The 20286-nt window shown below is 40.9% G+C and overlaps 1 protein-coding gene across 4 annotated transcripts in view; it reads left to right on the top strand.

Annotated features, from left to right (window-relative positions):
• The window catches only part of LOC148017125 (uncharacterized), a 42219-nt gene that overhangs the window by 10724 nt on the left and 11209 nt on the right, over nt 1-20286 (top strand). For all 4 annotated transcript variants that reach the window (XM_087663503.1, XM_087663502.1, XM_087663504.1 and 1 more), the window contains exons 3-5: nt 4664-4762; nt 4851-4994; nt 5093-5305. In XM_087663503.1, coding sequence (XP_087519629.1) covers nt 4664-4762; nt 4851-4994; nt 5093-5305 — 456 coding nt within the window. The remainder of the gene's footprint in view (nt 1-4663; nt 4763-4850; nt 4995-5092; nt 5306-20286) is intronic.

Below are 20286 nucleotides of genomic sequence, written 5' to 3'. Positions count from 1 at the left end.
AAGGCGCGAAAGAGTGGGCAATAGCGTGAAGGAAGGCGCTAGGGTTTGAAAGAGCTGATGGAGAGGTGGCAACAGTCTCGAAGGCTAGACAACCACGTAGAGGTAGACTGATGGCTGAAATCTGCACTCAAGGGTGTTGAAACTTGCACAAATGGGAATAAGGCTGAATGGGGGCAGCGTATCTATTTATAGATGTTGAAGGGTGCCCCAAAGAATTAGGGTTTTTGGGGGACCACTGGAATTCTTTCGGACCGCTCCCCTTTTTAGGGTTTTTCATTAATTAAGTGTATTGCAGAAGCTCTTAAGGATTTGGACATAGATTGTGTATATTCTCTGGGGGGATGGGAGAGTATACAAGGCAGTTCAAAGACTATGAGGAAAAGGAGAGATGCTTTTCTCATGACATTGTTTTTTGGCATTTTTTTCCTTTTACATACCCACGTGGCCTGGCATTATAGACCTCTTGACTGGCTATTCATCCAAACTTTATAACAAACTTCCCCTTGTCAGATATTTTTTGATATGAAAAGACGATGGCATAGTGTTATCACTAGGGTAAGAAGGGGCATCTTTGAAAGGAATGCAAGGAACTAGTGGCATTGCAGAAGAAGCGGGAGTAAAAGGACAAGAAGAAGGGTAAGGAATCCATTGATGAGTCATCATCCTTTGCGATTTAGGGGCTTGGTACTATTGGCATTGACATCAATTTATTTTCGAGGCACCTTGGTGGCGGCTTGACCACCCACTACTTGGGTATCCACGGTCCTCTTTGAGTATCATTGTTGTATGTACTATGATGCATCATTATCATTGTATCTCTTGGTGTATGATCACCCATGATTTGGAAGAGGGTGTTAGTAGATTGCACATCTCATGGGTATTAGAGTCTATTTTAGTGGGCGTTTCCTTGATTTGTGCTTGAGAGAGTTGTGGTGGGCGGTCTTGATCTTCAGTGCCAGTCCACTTGTGGCTGGCTGGTATTTAGGTGCCTACTTTGGGGCTGCCTGACTAGTCTTCTACTTTGGTATCTTTATTCCCTATTTATAGGCAGGCTCCTTCCTCTCCTTCATTCACTTCAGTTGCTTCCTGGTTGAGAGAGGCAGACCATGACCATTGCTGGTGACTCTGAGCTTGAGCTTGTACTATCTTGTGCCTTGGTATGTGGATTCCATTTCCCAAGCATATTCTTCTTGAGTTATTTTGCTCTTTGCAGCATTTCTCTTTGTGTTTTGTGTCTATGCAGTCTGTTACAGCAATTTCTCATGCTTCCATTGGTGCCCTCTATCCTGACAGCCATGACAGCACAATGGTTAGGATGGCTGACTTTTGTTGGGAAAGCCAAGCCAGTCCCAAAGAGAGTAATATGGTTTGATTCTTTGGAGTAGGGATGGGTCCCTTGTATGTAATAGGCAGTCAGTTAGACATGGGTGGTGCCTCTGCCAGGAAGCTAGGCCAACAAGAGACCCTTCAAGGCAGTTTTGCCTTAGGTGGTGCCCCTTTGGGGAGTGGTGTTGTTCGTCTTGGATGATGGGTAGAGGCCTTACCTGCTTGGATTGAGGCCGGCTCTTTGAGAGGGTCATGATGTGATTGGACAGTTTGTGTTGTTCAGGCTTGAAGGTGTGGCCTGAAGGCCAAAGGGCTGGGTGGTGCCCCATATGTTTCCCATAATGACAAGGTACTCAAACACAGCCACAACATGCAATATTCACTGAGCTCCCTCTTGACCTGTGTGAGCTATTTGACCGGGACTTTGGCCTGGCAGCTGTGCTAAATCCCATCTCTCAGGTGCTATATTATCAGCAAGCTGTATTATGGGCAAGTCAGTAAATTCAGGACAGTGCCCTCAACCGCCTTGATGGTGTCTCTAGGCATGCCTGTTGGGCAATGGCCTTGTTGTGGCCCTTTTGGGGGATCCCTAAGTGAAGGGGCAGTCCATGCAAACAGTAAGACTAGTCTCCATACGGGAGCCTATTAATAGTTAATAGAAAAAAAAGAAAACACAAAAAAGGGAGTGCAGCCCTGAAAGTTACAATGTAGGTAGACTGCAAAAATGGTAGTGGATCCTTTTGTGTTCCTGAGGGCAGAGTTCTAAGCAAGCAAGCTGTTTACACTAAGGTAGGAAGGACATGTAGCAGAATAGCCATCTTGGGCGGGTTGTGCCTTGATCTTGAGAATGACTCATTATGCAGGTGTGGACAACCTCAAGGACACGATTGATACATAGTGTTGTGGCCATTAACCTAGGAAGCCTGCAAATGCTTATCGGGTGGATAGTGGCTGTGGATAATGTAGTGAGTGGTTGGCCTTGCACAGTTTTGGGGGTGGGCAGCCTGAGGATGCAGCCCCAAAGAGGGTTTTGTTAGTGACTTGAGGGGGTCAGAGGCTTTTAAAATATCAGTAATAGAACCAAGGAAATATAATAAGAACTTGTGGGCAAGTGGCCTTGCACAACACCATAGGTAGGTAGCCCATGGACTACTTCAAAGCGGGCGCTTGGGTGGGGCTTGGTTGGTGCACCATGTCAATGGTGTCTAGTCACACACAAGGGTCGCCTTGGATAATATAACCTCGGGGCAACCTTTTAAACCGTAGGGAATAACACTTGTTTCTTAGCCACTGTTCCAACATATTAAATAAAACTCGTATCCCCAAGGCTATTTACGTGTCTCTCTTGCTCTCTCACTACTCAAATCTTCTCTATAGGGCAGTATTGCCTAGCACATATGGAGGTGGCTTTTTTGGACACATGCCAGTCCACATAGATTGTCACGGGGATGTGAAATTTTGAGATGCTTTAATCTTGCCGATAACATTTGATTAAGTTATTAATCAAATGTGCAAGGTTGTTTAGCACATGTGTTGCACATGGCAGTTATTTTATGGTAATAGGCCAAGGACCCTGAGGATGGAAAGGGTGTCAAAGGCAAAAGTTGTGATAAGTTATGCCAACTAGGTTTTGGTGGTCAATTGGTTTCAGTTTTGACCCTATGACACTTATTGGGCCAATAAGTGTTAATGGTGACACTAGGGACTAGCATTAGTTAGTTAATTAATTAATGCTAGTCTAAGGGTCAACAAAGGTTGGGGACCACTCTAGGTTGCAAATTGCCTAGCCAATTTAATTATGGACATGTACAAATAATTTTAGGCAAGGTCAGAAGGGCTAAAATTAATTTTCAAGATTATCTGGCTCTGAAAATTAATTAAATGACTGGATAATGCTGAAAAATGGGTTTAGAATGATGCCACTTGGAAAAAATGCCCGTGTAAACGAACAAAATGCGTTTGGGGGTTTGGTCTCAATGATTCAGTGGAAGACAGAGAGAGGGAGCTGTTGGTCCATTTTCTGAGCAAAGAACAACAATTTGCTACAGAAGACAGCCATGTGGGGGCCTAAGTAGGTAGGGGACAGCAAGGAGGCAGCTTCCAAGGGCTGGCAACAGCGTTGTTGATTATGTGACAGCATTTGGAGGTGCTTGGCAATAGATGACTGCATTAAATGCAGGCAGTAGGCAGATTTTAGGGTTTTCTCAAGAAGGAAATCAGATTTCTCTCTCATCTTGGCTTTCTCTCACCTTTTCCAACCCATTCTCAAGAGATCTATATACTGAAAGGGACGTCAGTTTTGGGGCCAACATGGTGTCTATTGTCCAAGATTATTAAGGTAAATTGTGCATTTCAATTTATATTTATTTGCTGATTACTGAGTGCTTAATCAGGGAATTACCACCCTATCCAAGGAGGAAGGTTGGTTTCATAGACACCTGGGCTATGTTCTGAAGGGTATCTTTTGTCATGCTCCACATATCATCTGCTCACATAGATGTGTTAATATTGCTTGTGTTCAGCAGACACATGCTTGATTAGTTCCTTAGTTTGACAGGCACATGATAAAAAAAACCCAGGCACATACAAGCAATAGTTAAACTAATCTGACTTCCAACTCAGTCATTTCAGAGAGTCACAGCAAACAGATGTTGCATCATGCATGCACTTTTGTAGACAAAGGCATTCAGAATTGCACAAGAAACTGCATCTCAGTATTTTCACTGATCATATTCAGAACTTTGATGGTAGCGCTGGGAGCACCCTTAAGACTTGATATCATTGTCAGTGCTTGTAAAAATCAAACTGTTACTCTTTGTTGTTTGGATCCAAACTGCCCTGCTACATGACTGCACTGCTGTGTCACTGCATGTCAGGGTAGTAGCGGCCTTTTGCCACAGACAAGTCTGCAGCAGTATAACATAACCTCCCAGGCCATAGGTAGGTCAAGAGAACATTCCAGACCATGGCAGCATTCCAGTTTCAATTTCAGTTTCATGCCAACACCCCAGTTCATGTCAGCATGGGTTCTTGTCAGTGTGCATTCAGCATCAGTCCAAACCAGCATTAGTTCACACCAGTTCAGTGGTCATGTGTCAGCAGTCCAGTGTTCTCTTTCTTGCTGTCACCCTTTTGAATTTTTTAGGTTTTGTTTTTCCCAGAGATGAATATGACTCTCGCATGTTGGCCAGTTGGCTTCTTGTACATCTGAGTACTCTTTAATTTATCAACCTTTATCTCACGTGCACACATGCACACACACACGCATGCGCACAGAGAGAGAGAGAGAGAGAGAGAGAGAGAGAGAGAGAGAGAGAGATGAAATTTGTGACTTCAGGTCTGCTTTGGGGGTGGACAAAGACCTAGAAGGCCTCGCATTTGGAAAACTCGACAAAGGAGAGGTACATTGAGCAAGTCACAAAAACTTCTTGACAGTGTAAGCTTCTATTACATGTTGTGCTCATGTGATTCATTGTTGTGCGCTGCGTCAACACTAAGTTAATTAAGACATATTGGCTAAGCAGATTCGCACAGTTTCGGATGTGAAAGAAGAACTTTATGGAGCTTTGGATACTTTTATTGCTTGGGAAATAGATTTTCCTCTCATTGCAGTGAAAAAAGCCTTAACCACCCTTAAGTTTGAACAAAATTGGAAGCGTGTGATACAGGTTAGCTCTCTGTTATATAGTTCAAGCTGTTTATTTTAATAATTGGCATGGCTCCAGGCTATTATGATGGTTTATCACCTGCTATTGGTAGTGCACAGATAACTAAGTGGATGCTTGGCAAAGGGCAAGGGAAAACACTAGGTACGTACGTGCTACTTATACAAGCTTTGGATATGGAGAATCGAGTTGAAGAGGCTATGGAGGTCTTTAATAAAATTTTTAAAGCCAACATGGAGTGCACTCCCAGAAATTTGTTCTTGCAAGTGATGAGAATGTATGACCGGCATGACATGCCCAATGAACTTCTGGAGGTATTCGATTTCAACCTTTCTTGTCAAAGAGTACTGCATAAGAATGTTGTTTTGACATCAAATTAACAAAAACTTGTGAAACTGCTGCAGAGAATATAATCTCTTTTTAAGGGTACATTCTGTCTGCAAAGCTTCACTGTGTAGACATCAAGAGTGTTTTCTTTGAAATGCTCCATTTGACATGATTTGATCTCAGCTAGTATGAATATTGAAAAAGCTTACAGTTTACATATTTATACCATGTAAATCCTTTCATTTCAACAAATGATGCCTCTTTATTTGTGCATGCGTGTGTGATGCACATGCGCACATTAAAATAGAGATGAGACCAAGCATATGCATCAAGCATTAGTGTATAAGGTTCTTGAAATTGAAAAGGAAGAGAATTTTTTGATTTAATCTTTTCTTGGCAATGTATCTACTAGGGTGAGGTTCATCTTTTATCTTTTAATTTAAAATTCACGTCCAATCAACCAATTCACACAAGGCATTTCATATTTTAGTGAAACGTTTCAAATGTTTTGGACGTTTCACGTTTAAGGGCCAGAAATGCATTTCACAGCTACCTTGTAGCCAAGCCATGTGACTGTTGCTAGATTCCTATGTGCACAAGGCAGCCCAAAAAAAAAAAAAAAAAAAAAAAAACACCCCTTTGCCTAAAACTTTTCTCTAGTCTCCTTCAAAAGTTTGACAACAAGAGGATTGAGTGATTCTTTGGTTGTGTGAATGATATGAAGATTCAAAAGTTGTCCTAATTTTGGTCATTAGAATCTTCTTTCCTAGTTTGGTTGTATATGGAAAGAAAGAAACATTCGATCCCTTCAAGAAGGCATCTCTCTAGACCTAGTCTCATGTCCCAGTTTAGTCTCTACAATGTTTTTATTTGATTGACCCAAAATCTGATCCTTGAGGCACAAGAGGTTGGATCTGACTTTTGGTCACCAAGGGCTACCACCTTGATTCTTTGGCAAGTGCATTTTAAGTACCCTCTCTTTGAGTAGTGATTATCACTAGTTCCAATGTTACTAAACCCTTTAAACTGTAACCAATTAGCCTGGAAAGTGACCATGCCCATCTCCAACCCTTAGATACCCTCTCATGCATCAATTGCATTGTGAGCAGAGTACATTTCATAGGTGACAGAGTTTGTTTTTATGTGCATTTCTATTTTAGGCCGGGAGCATTTTTGCTGGCCAAAGGCTTTCCGCATAGCTTAGGATATAAGAAAAGGACTTCCTATATATTTGATCGGCTAGATTACCCTCCTAACGAAGAACCATTGTCTATGAAGGAATTCATCGATGTATTTCCTAAGGAGTTGGAAGAGCTACTGCCAAAAGGGAAGTTGATTATGAAATGGTAGTGGAGCAAGCTGTGATAGTCATGAGCGTGGCATCACCTCCTTTCGAGGACTTCCAGATGCCATTGTTAGATTTTCATATTGTCTACAAATTGAAAGACATTAAAGGAGCAAAATTGGTCACTCATTATTCATATCATTGGTCATAAATTATCGAGTAGAATATCTTGTGCTCATGGGTTCTTTTTTATTCGGTTAATGAAGTCGATGACATTGTGGTATGCCTATGGGAAATTGTGCTATCATGAAATCTCTCCCTATTGTTGTGGGGCTTCATTGACATTAAAAGAGTACAGAAAAAGAGTACTACTTGTACTAGTTAAATAGTAGAAGCATAATTTGGTATCATAGGCTTTGTAAGAAGATCGACAGGAGGGAGACCCTAGTTAAAAGTAATCTCTATCTTTAATTTCGTCTAAGCCAAACAAGAATAAGCAAGTTGTTTTAAAATTAATTTTAGTGGGTTTAATGTTAAAGCTAGCTTGTAATTTTCAATAAGTCAAATGACCTTAACTTAGTTAGGGGTCAAGCCCTTGTGCAAATCCAAACTTGCTTGTCAAAGTGGATACATGCTAGTAGCTTTGTTGAGTTATTTCTCTTTCTAATTACATCTAGTATGTGAGTTTCCCTCAAGAAACAAACCTTTCTTCTTGAAAGGCTATCTTGAGAAGTTATAGATAGTGAGTTGTAACCCTACGGGCTACAAGGTCATGTACCTTGAAATGTAGTTGATAATTACCATTGTGAAAACCATACAACATGCCTAACTCTATAGGAAAGAAGAGAAGAAACCATGGTCCATTAAAAAATGTACTTTGGGACTCAAATAACTAGAGCTTGGTCTAGAAGTTACTCATGGCCAACTGAAGAGATATAGTAACACTTTCAGTGAAGCCAAAATAACAAGCTAAGCTAGTTTGTATAAATGTGAGTATCAAGTACCTTAAGTTGATAATTGTTTGCTTGTAATAATTGTAGCCTAAGGAAATACTTGCTGGCAAAAGGATTGTTTTTTGAAAAAGAATTATTTTTGTCACGAAGATGTGAAATTTTATACCTTTTTTTAGCATTTGATTAAAGTTATAAAATGTGCAAATGTGGCTTGTACATGTGAGATGCATATCAATTATTTCACAGTGTGGGATCCAGGACCTTGAGATATCAGTAGTGACATTAGAGACTATGCATTAATTTATCAATTAATGCTAGCCTAAGGGTCAATAACTGCTTAGGGACACTTGGGAGACAAACTGGCCTAGCCAATTTAATTATTGATTGGTGAGATTAATTTTTTGAGCACTAGAATAATTGTTAAATTAATTTAATAAGTTGGATAATGCTGGCTAATGGGATTAGAAGGATGCCACTTGACAAAACTTGCCTATGCAAATGGGAGAAACGTTTTTGGGGTTGATGGAAGTCTATTCTAGCCATTGTGAGAGAGGAGGACGGTATTGGAAAGGGAGGAGAGATTGTTGAACTATTCTACAGTATTGGAGACTTGCCCAGAAGCTGGAAACAAATGTTTGAAGGCCTACATCAGCAGGTGATAGCTCCAAAAAAGCCAAAATAGGTAGTTGACAATAATTGGAGCCTGGTGACAGTTATTTTTGGCTCCCAGATTGAAGATGGCTGCACTCTTTTGATCATGGCAACAACAAATTGGAGGTAGTTTTCATGAAGAAAATAGGAAATTTCTCTCTACACAGCATTTTCTCTCATTCTCCGGTCATTTTTCAGCTCCCCTTAGCATTTTCGAGCAGTTTGAGTCATCAAAGAAGGATATTTTAGTAAATCTCTGCTGTAAGCCCTAATTTAGAGTAGAAATTAGGGTTTTGACAGTTGCGTGTTGAGAATTGAAGGCCTAAGAATTCCAATAGTTGAAATTGAAGAATTTCCGGGAGATTCAAGAGGCCAGTAAGCCAATTTGAATTTGGGGTTAAATTTGTCTCGCATCGACTAGGGTGAAGGCTAATTTCCCAAGCAAACCAAGGGATAAATTGGTTTGAAGGCTTACTAGTCATTAATGACAACAACTAGCACTTTAGTGGAGGAGATCCGTGAATCTCAGTTGTACTCCATTCATTTGCAATAAGAGATGTGACTTAATTCCTTGTTGTAATTATTATTAAATTAGGTTATTACCACCCTATCCAAGCATGAAGGCTGGTTTCAGTTTTCCTTAGAGAAAGTATAAGAGTGTACAATAGAAAAGTATAGAATGAAAGAAGAAAAATTGCACTAAATTTGAATGAATACTGAATACAAAGAGTGGAGTGATCAATCTCTACACTTTGTACTTCAAAACAAGTAGAGCTAGCTTTTCTTATAGAAAAGTCTCTCGGACCTTGAAGGTAAGCAAGGTGATATAGAAGATATCATACTTGGGAGATGGCAACTAAGTAATGAGAATCATGGCTATGTCCTCCTATTAGATCGTTCTATCAAGGGATGGAAGCTCATCTTGAATATACTCTATTTTGTTGATGTGGTCTTGCATAGAAGGGGAATCATCAATTGAAAGTATTTGAAAGAGTGGATACATTTGTTGTGGTCTGAAGTCTAGGACAAAATCGTATAGACTCATGAAGAGAAAAGATTACGACCTAGAATTGTGCCTTGATCCCAAGGGCTACTTGGTAAATTGTAGGATCAATGCGTGGGTCTTGTATTGAACAGGGGATGAGGGTAGTAACAGACTCCCACAAGTTGAAGGTGTCAAGGATACACTCCACTTTGGAAGACCAAAGAGGGTAGTTTGCACCATCAAGTTGATCTTTTAGGGGGAGAGAAGGAAGCCCAAGCACCTAAATAGAAGGTGCCATCATGACAATACAAGGACTTGTAGTGCAGGCTTTGTGAGAAACATGTAGAGAAACAAGAAGTATGCTCCAATCTTCTCAATCCATTAGAGTGAGAACATGGCTTTGAACGTTTATCACCGTGTTAGCTTCTCGATGATCGGAATGATGAGACCGCCTATCGAAGAAAGATTGAATAGCCTCTTGATCTAAGTCATCAAAAACATTAAACTAATGGTACTCTCTTTCAAAAGAATCTACAAATACACAACAATATGATGCGGATGCTGGGCTACTCAAACGGAGGAGAAATCAGCTATATTTTGCAAAAGGAAGTTCTAGTTGTCCCGCATACTTTGTAGAAGGCCCAAACAAGGTAGAAAGTTTGTATTCTTCATGATAGATCTACTCCAAATAGCAAGCTGAGTGTGGTCTTCTCTTCTTAGAGCCTTGGAGTTCTTACTTTGGTGATGATACCATAGATCAACATCAACATCAGCACCTTTACAAGGCATCTTGGTGATCAAGCTGATCACCCATTGCTTGGGTATCCATGGTCCTATTTGATGTTAATTGTTATATGTAATGTGATGAGCCATTATCATTGTTTATTTTATTGTAGTGTTCACCCATGGTCTGAGAGAGGGTGTTAGTAGAGTATATTTCAGAGGTGATAGTGTGTGCTCATGTGCATTTCTATGTAATGTGATGAGCCATTATCATTGTTTATTTTATTGTAGTGTTCACCCATGGTTTGAGAGAGGGTGTTAGCAGAGTATATTTCAGAGGTGATAGTGTGTGCTCATGTGCATTTCTATTTTGTGCCAAGAGCATTTTGTTGGCTGACCTGATTTTTGGTGTCAAATTCATGCTGTACAACGGGTCATTTTTTGGCATTATTTGTAGCCTATTTATTGGCTCTCTCCCCCAGTCAGTCACTTCAGTCATTCACCTAGATACTCATTCTACAACATGAATACTTTCAGCTGGAGAGGGATATTGGTGCACATTGCTCGTATTCTGTACTGTTCTTGAGCTTTGGTATATGGATTTCACTTCCTGAGCATATTCTCTTTGAGTTCTTGTGTTCTTGTAGTGTTCTTCTGAGTTCATCAAGTTCTTGCAGTCTATTTCAGCAATCTCTCTTTGCTGTCAGAGAGAGAACTAGGGAGAGAAGAAGAGGAGAGAGAAAGACTGCAGTGGAGAGAGAAAGACTGCAGGAAGAGAGAGAAATAGAGTGACGAGGAGAGAGAAAGACTAGAATTGGAGAGAGAAAGACAGGAAAGATGAAGAAGCCATGGAAGCTTGGAGCAAGAAGGGAGAGAAAGATTGTAATTGTATTGATATGTCAAAAGATGTGAAAAATTACAACTTCTCTCCTTATATACCAGTGTCAATGTGACATGGCATATCATTAGCATTCTAAGTATTCCCAGCTTCTTACAATCTATCCCTTCCCAAAAGTTTTTGTCCCCAAAAACAAAACTAGAAAGAGCTAAAGAAAAGATGGATGGAACAGAGTACTACTCTGTTTTACAGCTTTACAAATAGGGAATGAGTGAAGAATTATCATTACAAGGGCTGAATTTGAAGTACGGAAAGTGGACCCTGCTATATACATGATTTGAAGAACCTTAGAAGCCATTGGAGCCATAGAATCTTCAACAAATAGTTCCAGAAGAAAGTAGACAGCTTGCTGAAATAACAGTCCCTGCTGGACCAAATCAGCCATAACTTTTGATAGAAGTGTCCAAATGAGGTGTACCACATACCAAAACGAAGCTCTTGAAGAGTACTTTAAGCTCATGTACCACATACCAAAACGAAGCTCTTGAAGAGTACTTCAACAAATAGTTCCAGAAGAAAGTAGACAGCTTGCTGAAATAACAGTCCCTGCTGGACCAAATCAGCCATAACTTTTGATAGAAGTGTCCAAATGAGGTGTACCACATACCAAAACGAAGCTCTTGAAGAGTACTTTAAGCTCATGTAGATAGCTCAATTCTGAAAATGAAGTACGACAAAAACTGTTCTAAAACAGCGTGCTGTCCTGAACCAGTCTGCACCAATACTAGCTCCATAAGCAATAGGCTTCAGCCACCAATATATCCTTCAAGTATGGATACTCATCCAATATTGAATCAGGTCTCCAAGAAGCCTCTTCAGAGGGTAAACCTCTCCATTTAATCAAATATTCCACAATAGAACGTGATCGAAGCTTCTTTTCACGCTGACCTATAACAGCCTCTGGGATGTACTGAACGATACCATCTTCATCAATAGGTGGCAGCTCATCAACTAAATCCACTGGATCACCATAATAGGGCTTGAGCTGACTAACATGGAAGACGTTATGAATCTTTGTAGAAGAGGGAAGCTCTAGTCTGTATGCCAAATCTCCAATCCGCTTAAGGATCCTGTAAGGGCCATAGAATCTGTGGGCAAGCTTATTACTGGATCCATCTTTCAATGTAGAATACTTGGATTTGGGCACCTTCAACAAAACCAGCTCTCCTTCCTGGAACTCTAAAGGCCTCCTCTTCTCATCAGCATACATCTTCATCTGATCTTGAGCCTTCCTTAGATTCACCTTGCATTGCTGAAGAAGGGTCTGCATTCTATCCAACTCTTCCTTCCCATGAGGGTTGATCTTTTCGTTAAAAATGACTGTGGGTAGGGGCACCTTGTAACCATACAAAGCCTCAAAGGGTGAAACTCCTATGCTCGCATGAGTGGAATTATTATAAGCAAACTCAGCCAGGTGTAACCAAGAATCCCATGCGGTTTGGACATCATAACAAAAATGGCGAAGATAAGTCTCCAACCATTTATTAACTCTCTCTGTCTGTCCATCAGTTTGGGGATGATAAGCCGTAGATGGAGCCAACTTGGTACCCATAGATGTAAATACCGCTTGCCAAAAGTTACTCATAAACTTTGAGTCCCTATCATGGACAATCACCTGCGGTAATCCATGCAATTTGAAAATATGCTCCATAAACTGGTTGGCCACCTGAGAAGCAGTAAACTGAATTTTTGTTGGGATAAAATGAGCTGCTTTGGTGAGTCTGTCAACCACCACATAAATACTATTCCACCCCTTCTTGGTAGTAGGTAAGCCAGTGATAAAGTCCATAGTAATATGAGTCCATTTACCCGTAGGAATAGGCAATGGCTGCAATAAACCCCCTGGCTTATGGGTGCTATCCTTATTTTGCTGACAAGGCATACACTTCATAACGAAGTCCTTGACATCTTTCCACAATCCTTTCCAATAAAAGCTCTTGCTGATCCTGTCATAAGTCTTGAAAACTCCCAAGTGTCCAGCTAAAGGCGAAGAATGCATCTCCTCCATAATTTTTCGCTTGAAAGAAGAAGTAGAGGGAATAACAATCTTGCCCTTCTACCAAATAAGACCATTTTTAAGCTGGTAATGTGAGTTTTCTTCCATAAGACCTTGCTGTAATTTCTGAAAGATTTGGCTGAATTCCTCATCTAAGAGATATGCCTCTTGTAGCTCTTCAATCCAATCACTATGTAATTCCGTCATGGCTGATACTTTGCAGGCCCACATACGAGAGAGAGAATCAGCCACTATGTTATCTTTGCCCCTTGTATGAGTGATGTCAAAGTCATAATTTTGTAATGTTGCTACCCATCGTCGTTGCTTTGGAGTAAGATTTGACTGAGTAAGGAAATACTTGAGTACGCGATGATCACTATGCACTCTGAATCGGCTGCCATATAAGTAATGGTGCCATTTCTTGATTGCATGCAGAATAGCCAACATTTCCTGATCATAAACATTCATGGCCATCTCCTTATCAGTAAGCTTACGGCTTTCAAATGCAATTACTTCATGCTCCTGAAGCAAAACAGCCCCAATGCCACGGCCACTAGCATCACATTGTATAGTAAACTCTTTAGAGAAATCCGGGCATACAAGAATAGGAGCGGAGGTAAGTAATTCCTTTAACTGGTTGAAGCTGCTATCTGCAAGAGAATCCCAAAAGAAAGCCTCTTTCTTCAACCTGTCAGTTAAAGGGGCTGCAATTGCCACATAATGCTTTATAAATCTGCGATAGAATGAAGATAGACCAAGAAATCCTCTAAGAGAGGTAGTAGTAGTAGGCGTTGGCCAATCTTTTATGCATTGCACCTTTTTGGGATCAGCCTGTATTCCTTTTTCACTGACTATATGTCCCAAGTATTCCACTTCAGTCTGCATGAAAGAACACTTCTTCTCCTTAGCAAAAAGCCTATGATGTCTCAACACATCAAAAACCTTCCTCATATGCGACAAATGATCCTGAAAAGTCTTGCTGTAGATCAAAATGTCGTCGAAGAACACCAAGACAAACTGAAAGAGGAAAGGTTGTAGAATCTTATTCATCAGGCTTTGAAAGGTAGCTGGAGCGTTTGTAAGGCCGAATGGCATCACCAAGAAATGGTAAAGCCCACGATCAGTCCTAAAAGCAGTCTTGACCTCATCACCCTCTCTCATGCGAATCTGATGATACCCTGATCTCAAATCAATATTCGTGAAGAATCGAGCCCCCTTAAGTTCATCAAGCAAATCATCTATCCTGGGTATAGGATACCTGTTCTTCACTGTTATCTTATTGAGATCCCTGTAGTCAATGCACATTCTGAAAGATCCATCTTTCTTTTTGACTAACAGGACTGGGGATGCATACGGTGAAGAACTTGGTTCAATGAATCCCATTTCAAGAAGCTCTTTGATTTGCTTGGCTACTTCCTCTCGTTCACATTTTGATAATCTGTAAGGTGGCTTATTGATCGTCTTTGAGTTGGGTTCCAAATCAATGGGGTGATCCACCGCTCTCTTAGGAGGCAATGAAGTAGGTACTTCAAATAGATCTCTGTACTCCTCAAGAAGAGCTGTCAAGGCTGGATGGTTTGTTGAATTATTGGGCTGATCCTGTGTTTCTTTGTTCAAATGCAATACAAATATCTGTGAGCGCTTCTTGTATTCTTTCTTGAGTTGTTGAATGGTGATAAGCTGAAAATCAGATTTACTAGGGATCCCCTGTAAACGGATGAGCTGTCCATTGGAGAAAAACTCCATATATAACTATGAGAAATCCATAGTAATCCTGCCTAAGGTCATCAACCAATCACAACCAAGTACAATATCTATGGGCCCCATTTCCAAAGTGATCAGGTTTACTTTGACTTCAAAATTTTCAGCCATCTGCAAAGAAACCTGTGGACAAATCTGTGTGCTGATTTCCTCTTCACCATTAGCCACTTGTACTCTAATGGGCTGCTGTAAGTCGGTGGGAACACAATTCAACTTGTACATAATGGATTTATTGACAAAACTGTGGGTACTGCCACTATCTATCAGGATGAACACTGGCTTTCCACATATGCTTCCCTTCATACGAAGTGTATTAGGGTTCTTAGATCCCGTCCAAGCATCCATAGAGATAGAACAATTAGTGGCAGCAGGCAACTCATTACAAAATCCACCAGGATCAAATGGGATATCACCGCCTAGATCAAAAGGAAAAGAGTCAGATGGATCATAGAAGTACTCCTGTCCACCATCATCCTCGAAATCTTCATTTTCAGCATTGATTGGGGCTGCATTAACTTCATCTATGTCATTTTCAAGATCCTCAAGAACTAGTATACTCTGAATTTTTGGCTTGGCATTTTTGTATACACACTTTGAAGCATGGTCAGGAGTATACTTTTCTCCACACTTGAAGCATAAGCCTTTGTCCTTTCTTTCCTTATAAAGATCCATGGGAATATTTCTGGAATTTGTATTGGCTGAAGTAGACTTAGGCTTATTGTCACCTTGCTTAAATTTAACCTTTGGACTGTTTGCTGTCCTGAAATTGCCTTGAAGCCTAGAAGCATTAAATGGAGGATAAGTTGGTATCCGTAAGCTCCCACTAGGCATATGATTGCTGCCATAATTGTTACCAACTTGCCCTTGCTTTAAAACAGTCCTTGGCTGTCCATAACTTGGCTGAAATGAAGACTCTTTCCTATACTTCCTTCCAAAGCGCTCTGCAAGCTCAATAGCCTTGAAAAGTGAAGTAGGATTCTGCGCCATAACATCAGCTGACAAGGATGGTTCTAAACCATACATGAACTTGTGTAACTTGGCCTCATCACTGATGTTTTCCACATACATGGTCAAGTTGAGGAATTGGTTTGTATATTCTCTTACACTTAGGCTCCTTTGTTCCAAGTTATACCATCTTCGTTCTAACTTCTCTTTTTCAAGAGGTGAAACAAAGACTTCAGCCATAAGTGCCTTGAAAGCTTCCCAATTCTCAATAAGTACATTCTCTTTCTTGATATACCTCCACCAAGTGTGAGCAAATCCTTCTAAGTGGAGGGAGGCAAAATGTATCTTCATGTCATCAGTTTTAGGAAATATGTCGAAATAAGACTCCATCTTAGAAGTCCATTCCTCTAATTCTGATGGTGAAGATGACTGGCCATTGAATTTGGATAAAACAATTTTATCCTTGAATTCTCTATCATGGAAAGGTTGCTGTCCCAAAACTGGCTGATCGGAATTTCTAAGTACAGAACCCCCAAAATGAGATTGAAATCTTCCAACAGGTGGCTGAGAATTACCCTGTAATCTTCCTGTTGGTAAAGCACCCCTAGAATGCTGAGTATGCAGTCCAAAAGCTTGAGTATTGGCGCCGTTCAAACTGCCCAAATAGTCATCATGCCTTTGTGAAGCTTCTCCTACTTCATACTGACTATTGGGAATACCTCTTCTTCCAATGATTCCATCTCCATAACCATTTTGGTTGGATGGCTGAAGTGGGACTGAAGGGTCATTGTTTGAACAAGCCTTCTCATTAGCTTCTTTTGATCCTGTTTGCGATGGCATCAATTGAGAAAATTTTGCCATAAGCTGAGCATTGGATTCTACTAATTTATCAATGGAAGCCTTGGTTTGGGTAGTTGATTCCATCAACTTATCAAGCGTAGACTTCGTTTGTCCATGAGATAAAACCATTTGCTCCATTGTAGACTTTGTTTGACCAAATGATAAAATCATATGCTCTATTGCTACTTCATGACGTTCCTTATGTCTTAGTTCATGACGTCATTGAGAATACTAATCTCTCCTTGTTGATGCTCTTCAGGGTTCTCTTGAAGTGTGCTTTCCATCATAGAATCCCTGATTTGCTGTGCATAGTCCTCCTGGACCTTATTTTTGCCTTTATGCCCTGCCATACTAGTGCAGTCCTGCAGTACCCCCTGTCAGTAAAACGGCTATAACTTTGGCTAGAAAACTCCGATTGCAAAACTTTTTTGTGCGAATCGAAGCTTACAATGCCCTCTTCGAGATGAGCTATAGCACGCTATAACAGGTTTAGGACAGAAAATTCTGTAACTGAATTTCAGAGTCTGAACTGTCCAGTCCTGCACCCTGTTTAGACCTGTAAGTGCCCTGTTTTGACCCTGTAATGCAAGAAAGTAACCTCCAATGGCTACCAAACCCTGCAAAGGGGTATATGGGACCTGTGGGTACCCTGTAGTACCTGCACCTATACTTCAGTATCAAAGGGTGTACCTGTATCCACCTGTAAATACCCTGTGGGTAACCTGAAAATGCCCTGTTTTACCCTGTTTTACTCCAGTAGGTACTTGAGTCGTTGGAAAGTCTTCAATCTTCAATTCTCCACTCGCTGTACCTGTGTGAGGGATAAAACGGCAGGACGGGCTCCCTACACGGGCTCCGAATCACCGGGAGGTGGGCAAAGTTCCCCCCCGGGTCGGTTGGTTGCACCCCTTCGGGATCTTCGATAGTGAGGGAGGGTCACCTCTCTTTTGTCCCACTATCTCCCCCGGCATCCACCTTTTTCCTCGGTGGGAATATCAACATGGCAGAGGCTAGTGTGCTAAGCAATCAGCATGATATGCAATTGAAAAATAACCATTCAGTCTTTCATGAGATGCAATTGATTGAGATAAAAGAACTTGAGATGGGAGAAGGGTTTACCTATGCAATTCAGTGACTCACTGATTGCTAGTACTTACCCTTTTACAATATTTCAGCTTGGATAAGAGAGAATTTCAACAAAACAGATCAAGGTTATGCATCAAGCTGATCAAATGTTACCTAAGATGAGTAATGGTTTTGAATCAAAAGGAATTCAATGAAATAGGCTGAAATTGAAGAGAATTAATACTATTCTCTGATCTATTGATCAATCCAGTGAATTAATTGATCAATAATCTCTCATCAACAAGTGGAAAAGCCATTAGCAATTGGATTATTGAGAGATTTCAGAGATTAGCAAAAGAAAATACCTCCATTAAGCTTGAAAATGATGATGGATATCAGCTTTAACCCGGTTGATGCAAGAGTTCTTCATAATCCACCATGAATCCAACATAAAGCTTGAAATCTCCATGAAATCAGTCCATACATGCTTCAATATGATGAAATCCTTGAAAGATCAATACTCCAGCCTTGCTTGAACACTTGAACTTCAAAGATTCAAGCTCTCTGATGAAAAGCCCCAAAATATTCCTTCCATTTGAGCTTCATTGACATGCACGGGCTGAAATCTCTTCAATGTCTTCAATCTTGAAGTCTATCCAGCTTGTATTCAGCTTTAGAGAAGCCTTGAAGGTCGGGAAAGTCCAAAATCTTGAGAAATTTGAGCTTCCATGTCTGTGGCTATGGCTGCCCTGCTGTGTATTAGGGTTTGAACAGAGGAATGGCTGATCAGAATACTTCAGAGGTTAAAGATTGTTGCCAATCAGTGCTTGATGAAGCCTTCAAGAGCTGTGATTAATGGCTGAGGTTGTGGAGCAAGCTGAGCAGGGAGAAGGAGCAGGAAAATCAGCGTATTTTTCGGCGCATTTTTCGGGCTGCTTCCTGGCCAATATTCTTCAGCAATGATCAAGCCTGGTACTCCTCCTGAAGCTTAGGACACAAGGAATCTTTACCCCATGGTTTGGCAGTGAGATATTCAGCACAGAGAGAGATATTTGTGAAGATTCTTGACATCCACCATGGAAGCTTCAGCCAAAAGCTTGAAGGAGAGAGAAGAGAAGCTCTCTTTTGAAAAGTAACTGTAGTTTAGTCTGTAACTAAGCCCGGTTAACCATTCTTTACCCTAGTTACCTCCATTTTTTGCATGAAATTTGATGACGTCCAACCATTTAAGCCTTTACCCGCCATATCTGACCTTGAATAACTCCAGATGTAGTCATTGCTAACTGTAGTTGTCCTACAGCACTCCACTAGTCACTGTCTTGTACCATTTTTGTCTGAAATTGGTTTTGAAATAGGAAAAATGAGAGTGAAAATGGAAGAAAATAATGGATCAAAGACTGAAGCTCTGATACCACTTGTCAGAGAGAGAACTAGGGAGAGAAGAAGAGGAGAGAGAAAGACTGCAGTGGAGAGAGAAAGACTGCAGGAAGAGAGAGAAATAGAGTGACGAGGAGAGAGAAAGACTAGAATTGGAGAGAGAAAGACAGGAAAGATGAAGAAGCCATGGAAGCTTGGAGCAAGAAGGGAGAGAAAGATTGTAATTGTATTGATATGTCAAAAGATGTGAAAAATTACAACTTCTCTCCTTATATACCAGTGTCAATGTGACATGGCATATCATTAGCATTCTAAGTATTCCCAGCTTCTTACATTTGCTTCCATTGCTGCACACTTTTCTGACATGCATCACCACTATACTTTGAGCCTTCCACAATCTTTGCCTCTCAAGCTTCAAGGGAGATCCTAAAAGGCATGTAAGAGGAACTTCTCCATCTTCATCAGTTGCATATTCTCTCCCTGATTGTCAAGCATCTTTCCAATACTCATCTCCTAAAAAGAAAGCATTTATGCTTGTGTTTTAAGTTAGTTATTTTTGTTCTTTACTTGGTAAATGCCCACTCAAAGGGGAGTGCGAAGAAAACTGCTAGGGTTTGCACTGAGAACACATAGAGTGTATGACCATGACAAAAACACAAAGAGACAGACACAGACACAGAGGGCAAGACTCAAACCCTAAACGCAAAATACAAAACTCAAACACAGAAACTCAAACACAAACAGAAGAAGCGAGAGAGAGAATACAACTCTGAAGTGAATGAATGCTGTAAATAAATGTAAGAGTGTACAGTGTGCTCAAGGGCAGAGCAATGTCCGAGTGTGACGTCCACTGGAGACGGATCTCAAGTCTGTGACCACCAGTCCGAGTGTAGGAATGCTGAATAGCGAATGGCAGTAGGCTGGTCAATAAAATGCAGCAGTCTGGAGGTTGGAAACTGGTAAACGCAGTAGTATACCGTTGATCAGAGGCTGGAAACTGCACACAGTCTGCTGTAAACAGTAGGCTGAAACAATGTTTGATGTGGCTGGCGATAACTGGATGATTAGATTGCAGTAGATGATGATATCACCAGCAGCGGATAAAGGCGCTAGCAACAGGAGCAAACGTTGATGGAGTAGCAGCAGTCTCGAGGCCTGGACAACCACGTGGGAGGAGGCTGATGGCTGAAATCTGCATGTGGAGTGAGAAACCTGCCCAGACGGAATAAGGTTGAATGGGGGCAGCTTGTCTATATATAGATGTGGAAGGGCGCCCCAAAAATTAGGGTTTCCATTGAACTCTCTTGAACCACTTCCCATTTTAGGTTTTTTAACTCTAAAAGAGCATTTTTTAGTGTGTTTTGGGGCTGTTTAAGAGGCTATTTAGCAAGTAATGCATATTTTAGCTCAACATCCCCTCTCAGGCCAAAACTTAGCCGAAAGGTTAGGCCAACCACTGTGATGTTTATTTCCCCCAAGGCGTCCCATC

This window comes from Lygodium microphyllum, chromosome 22, assembly GCF_053477565.2.
Source record: "Lygodium microphyllum isolate KBCC chromosome 22, Lygodium_microphyllum_v1.1.10, whole genome shotgun sequence".
Taxonomy (NCBI): Eukaryota; Viridiplantae; Streptophyta; class Polypodiopsida; order Schizaeales; family Lygodiaceae; genus Lygodium; species Lygodium microphyllum.
This window is presented reverse-complemented; position numbering and strand designations above follow the sequence as displayed.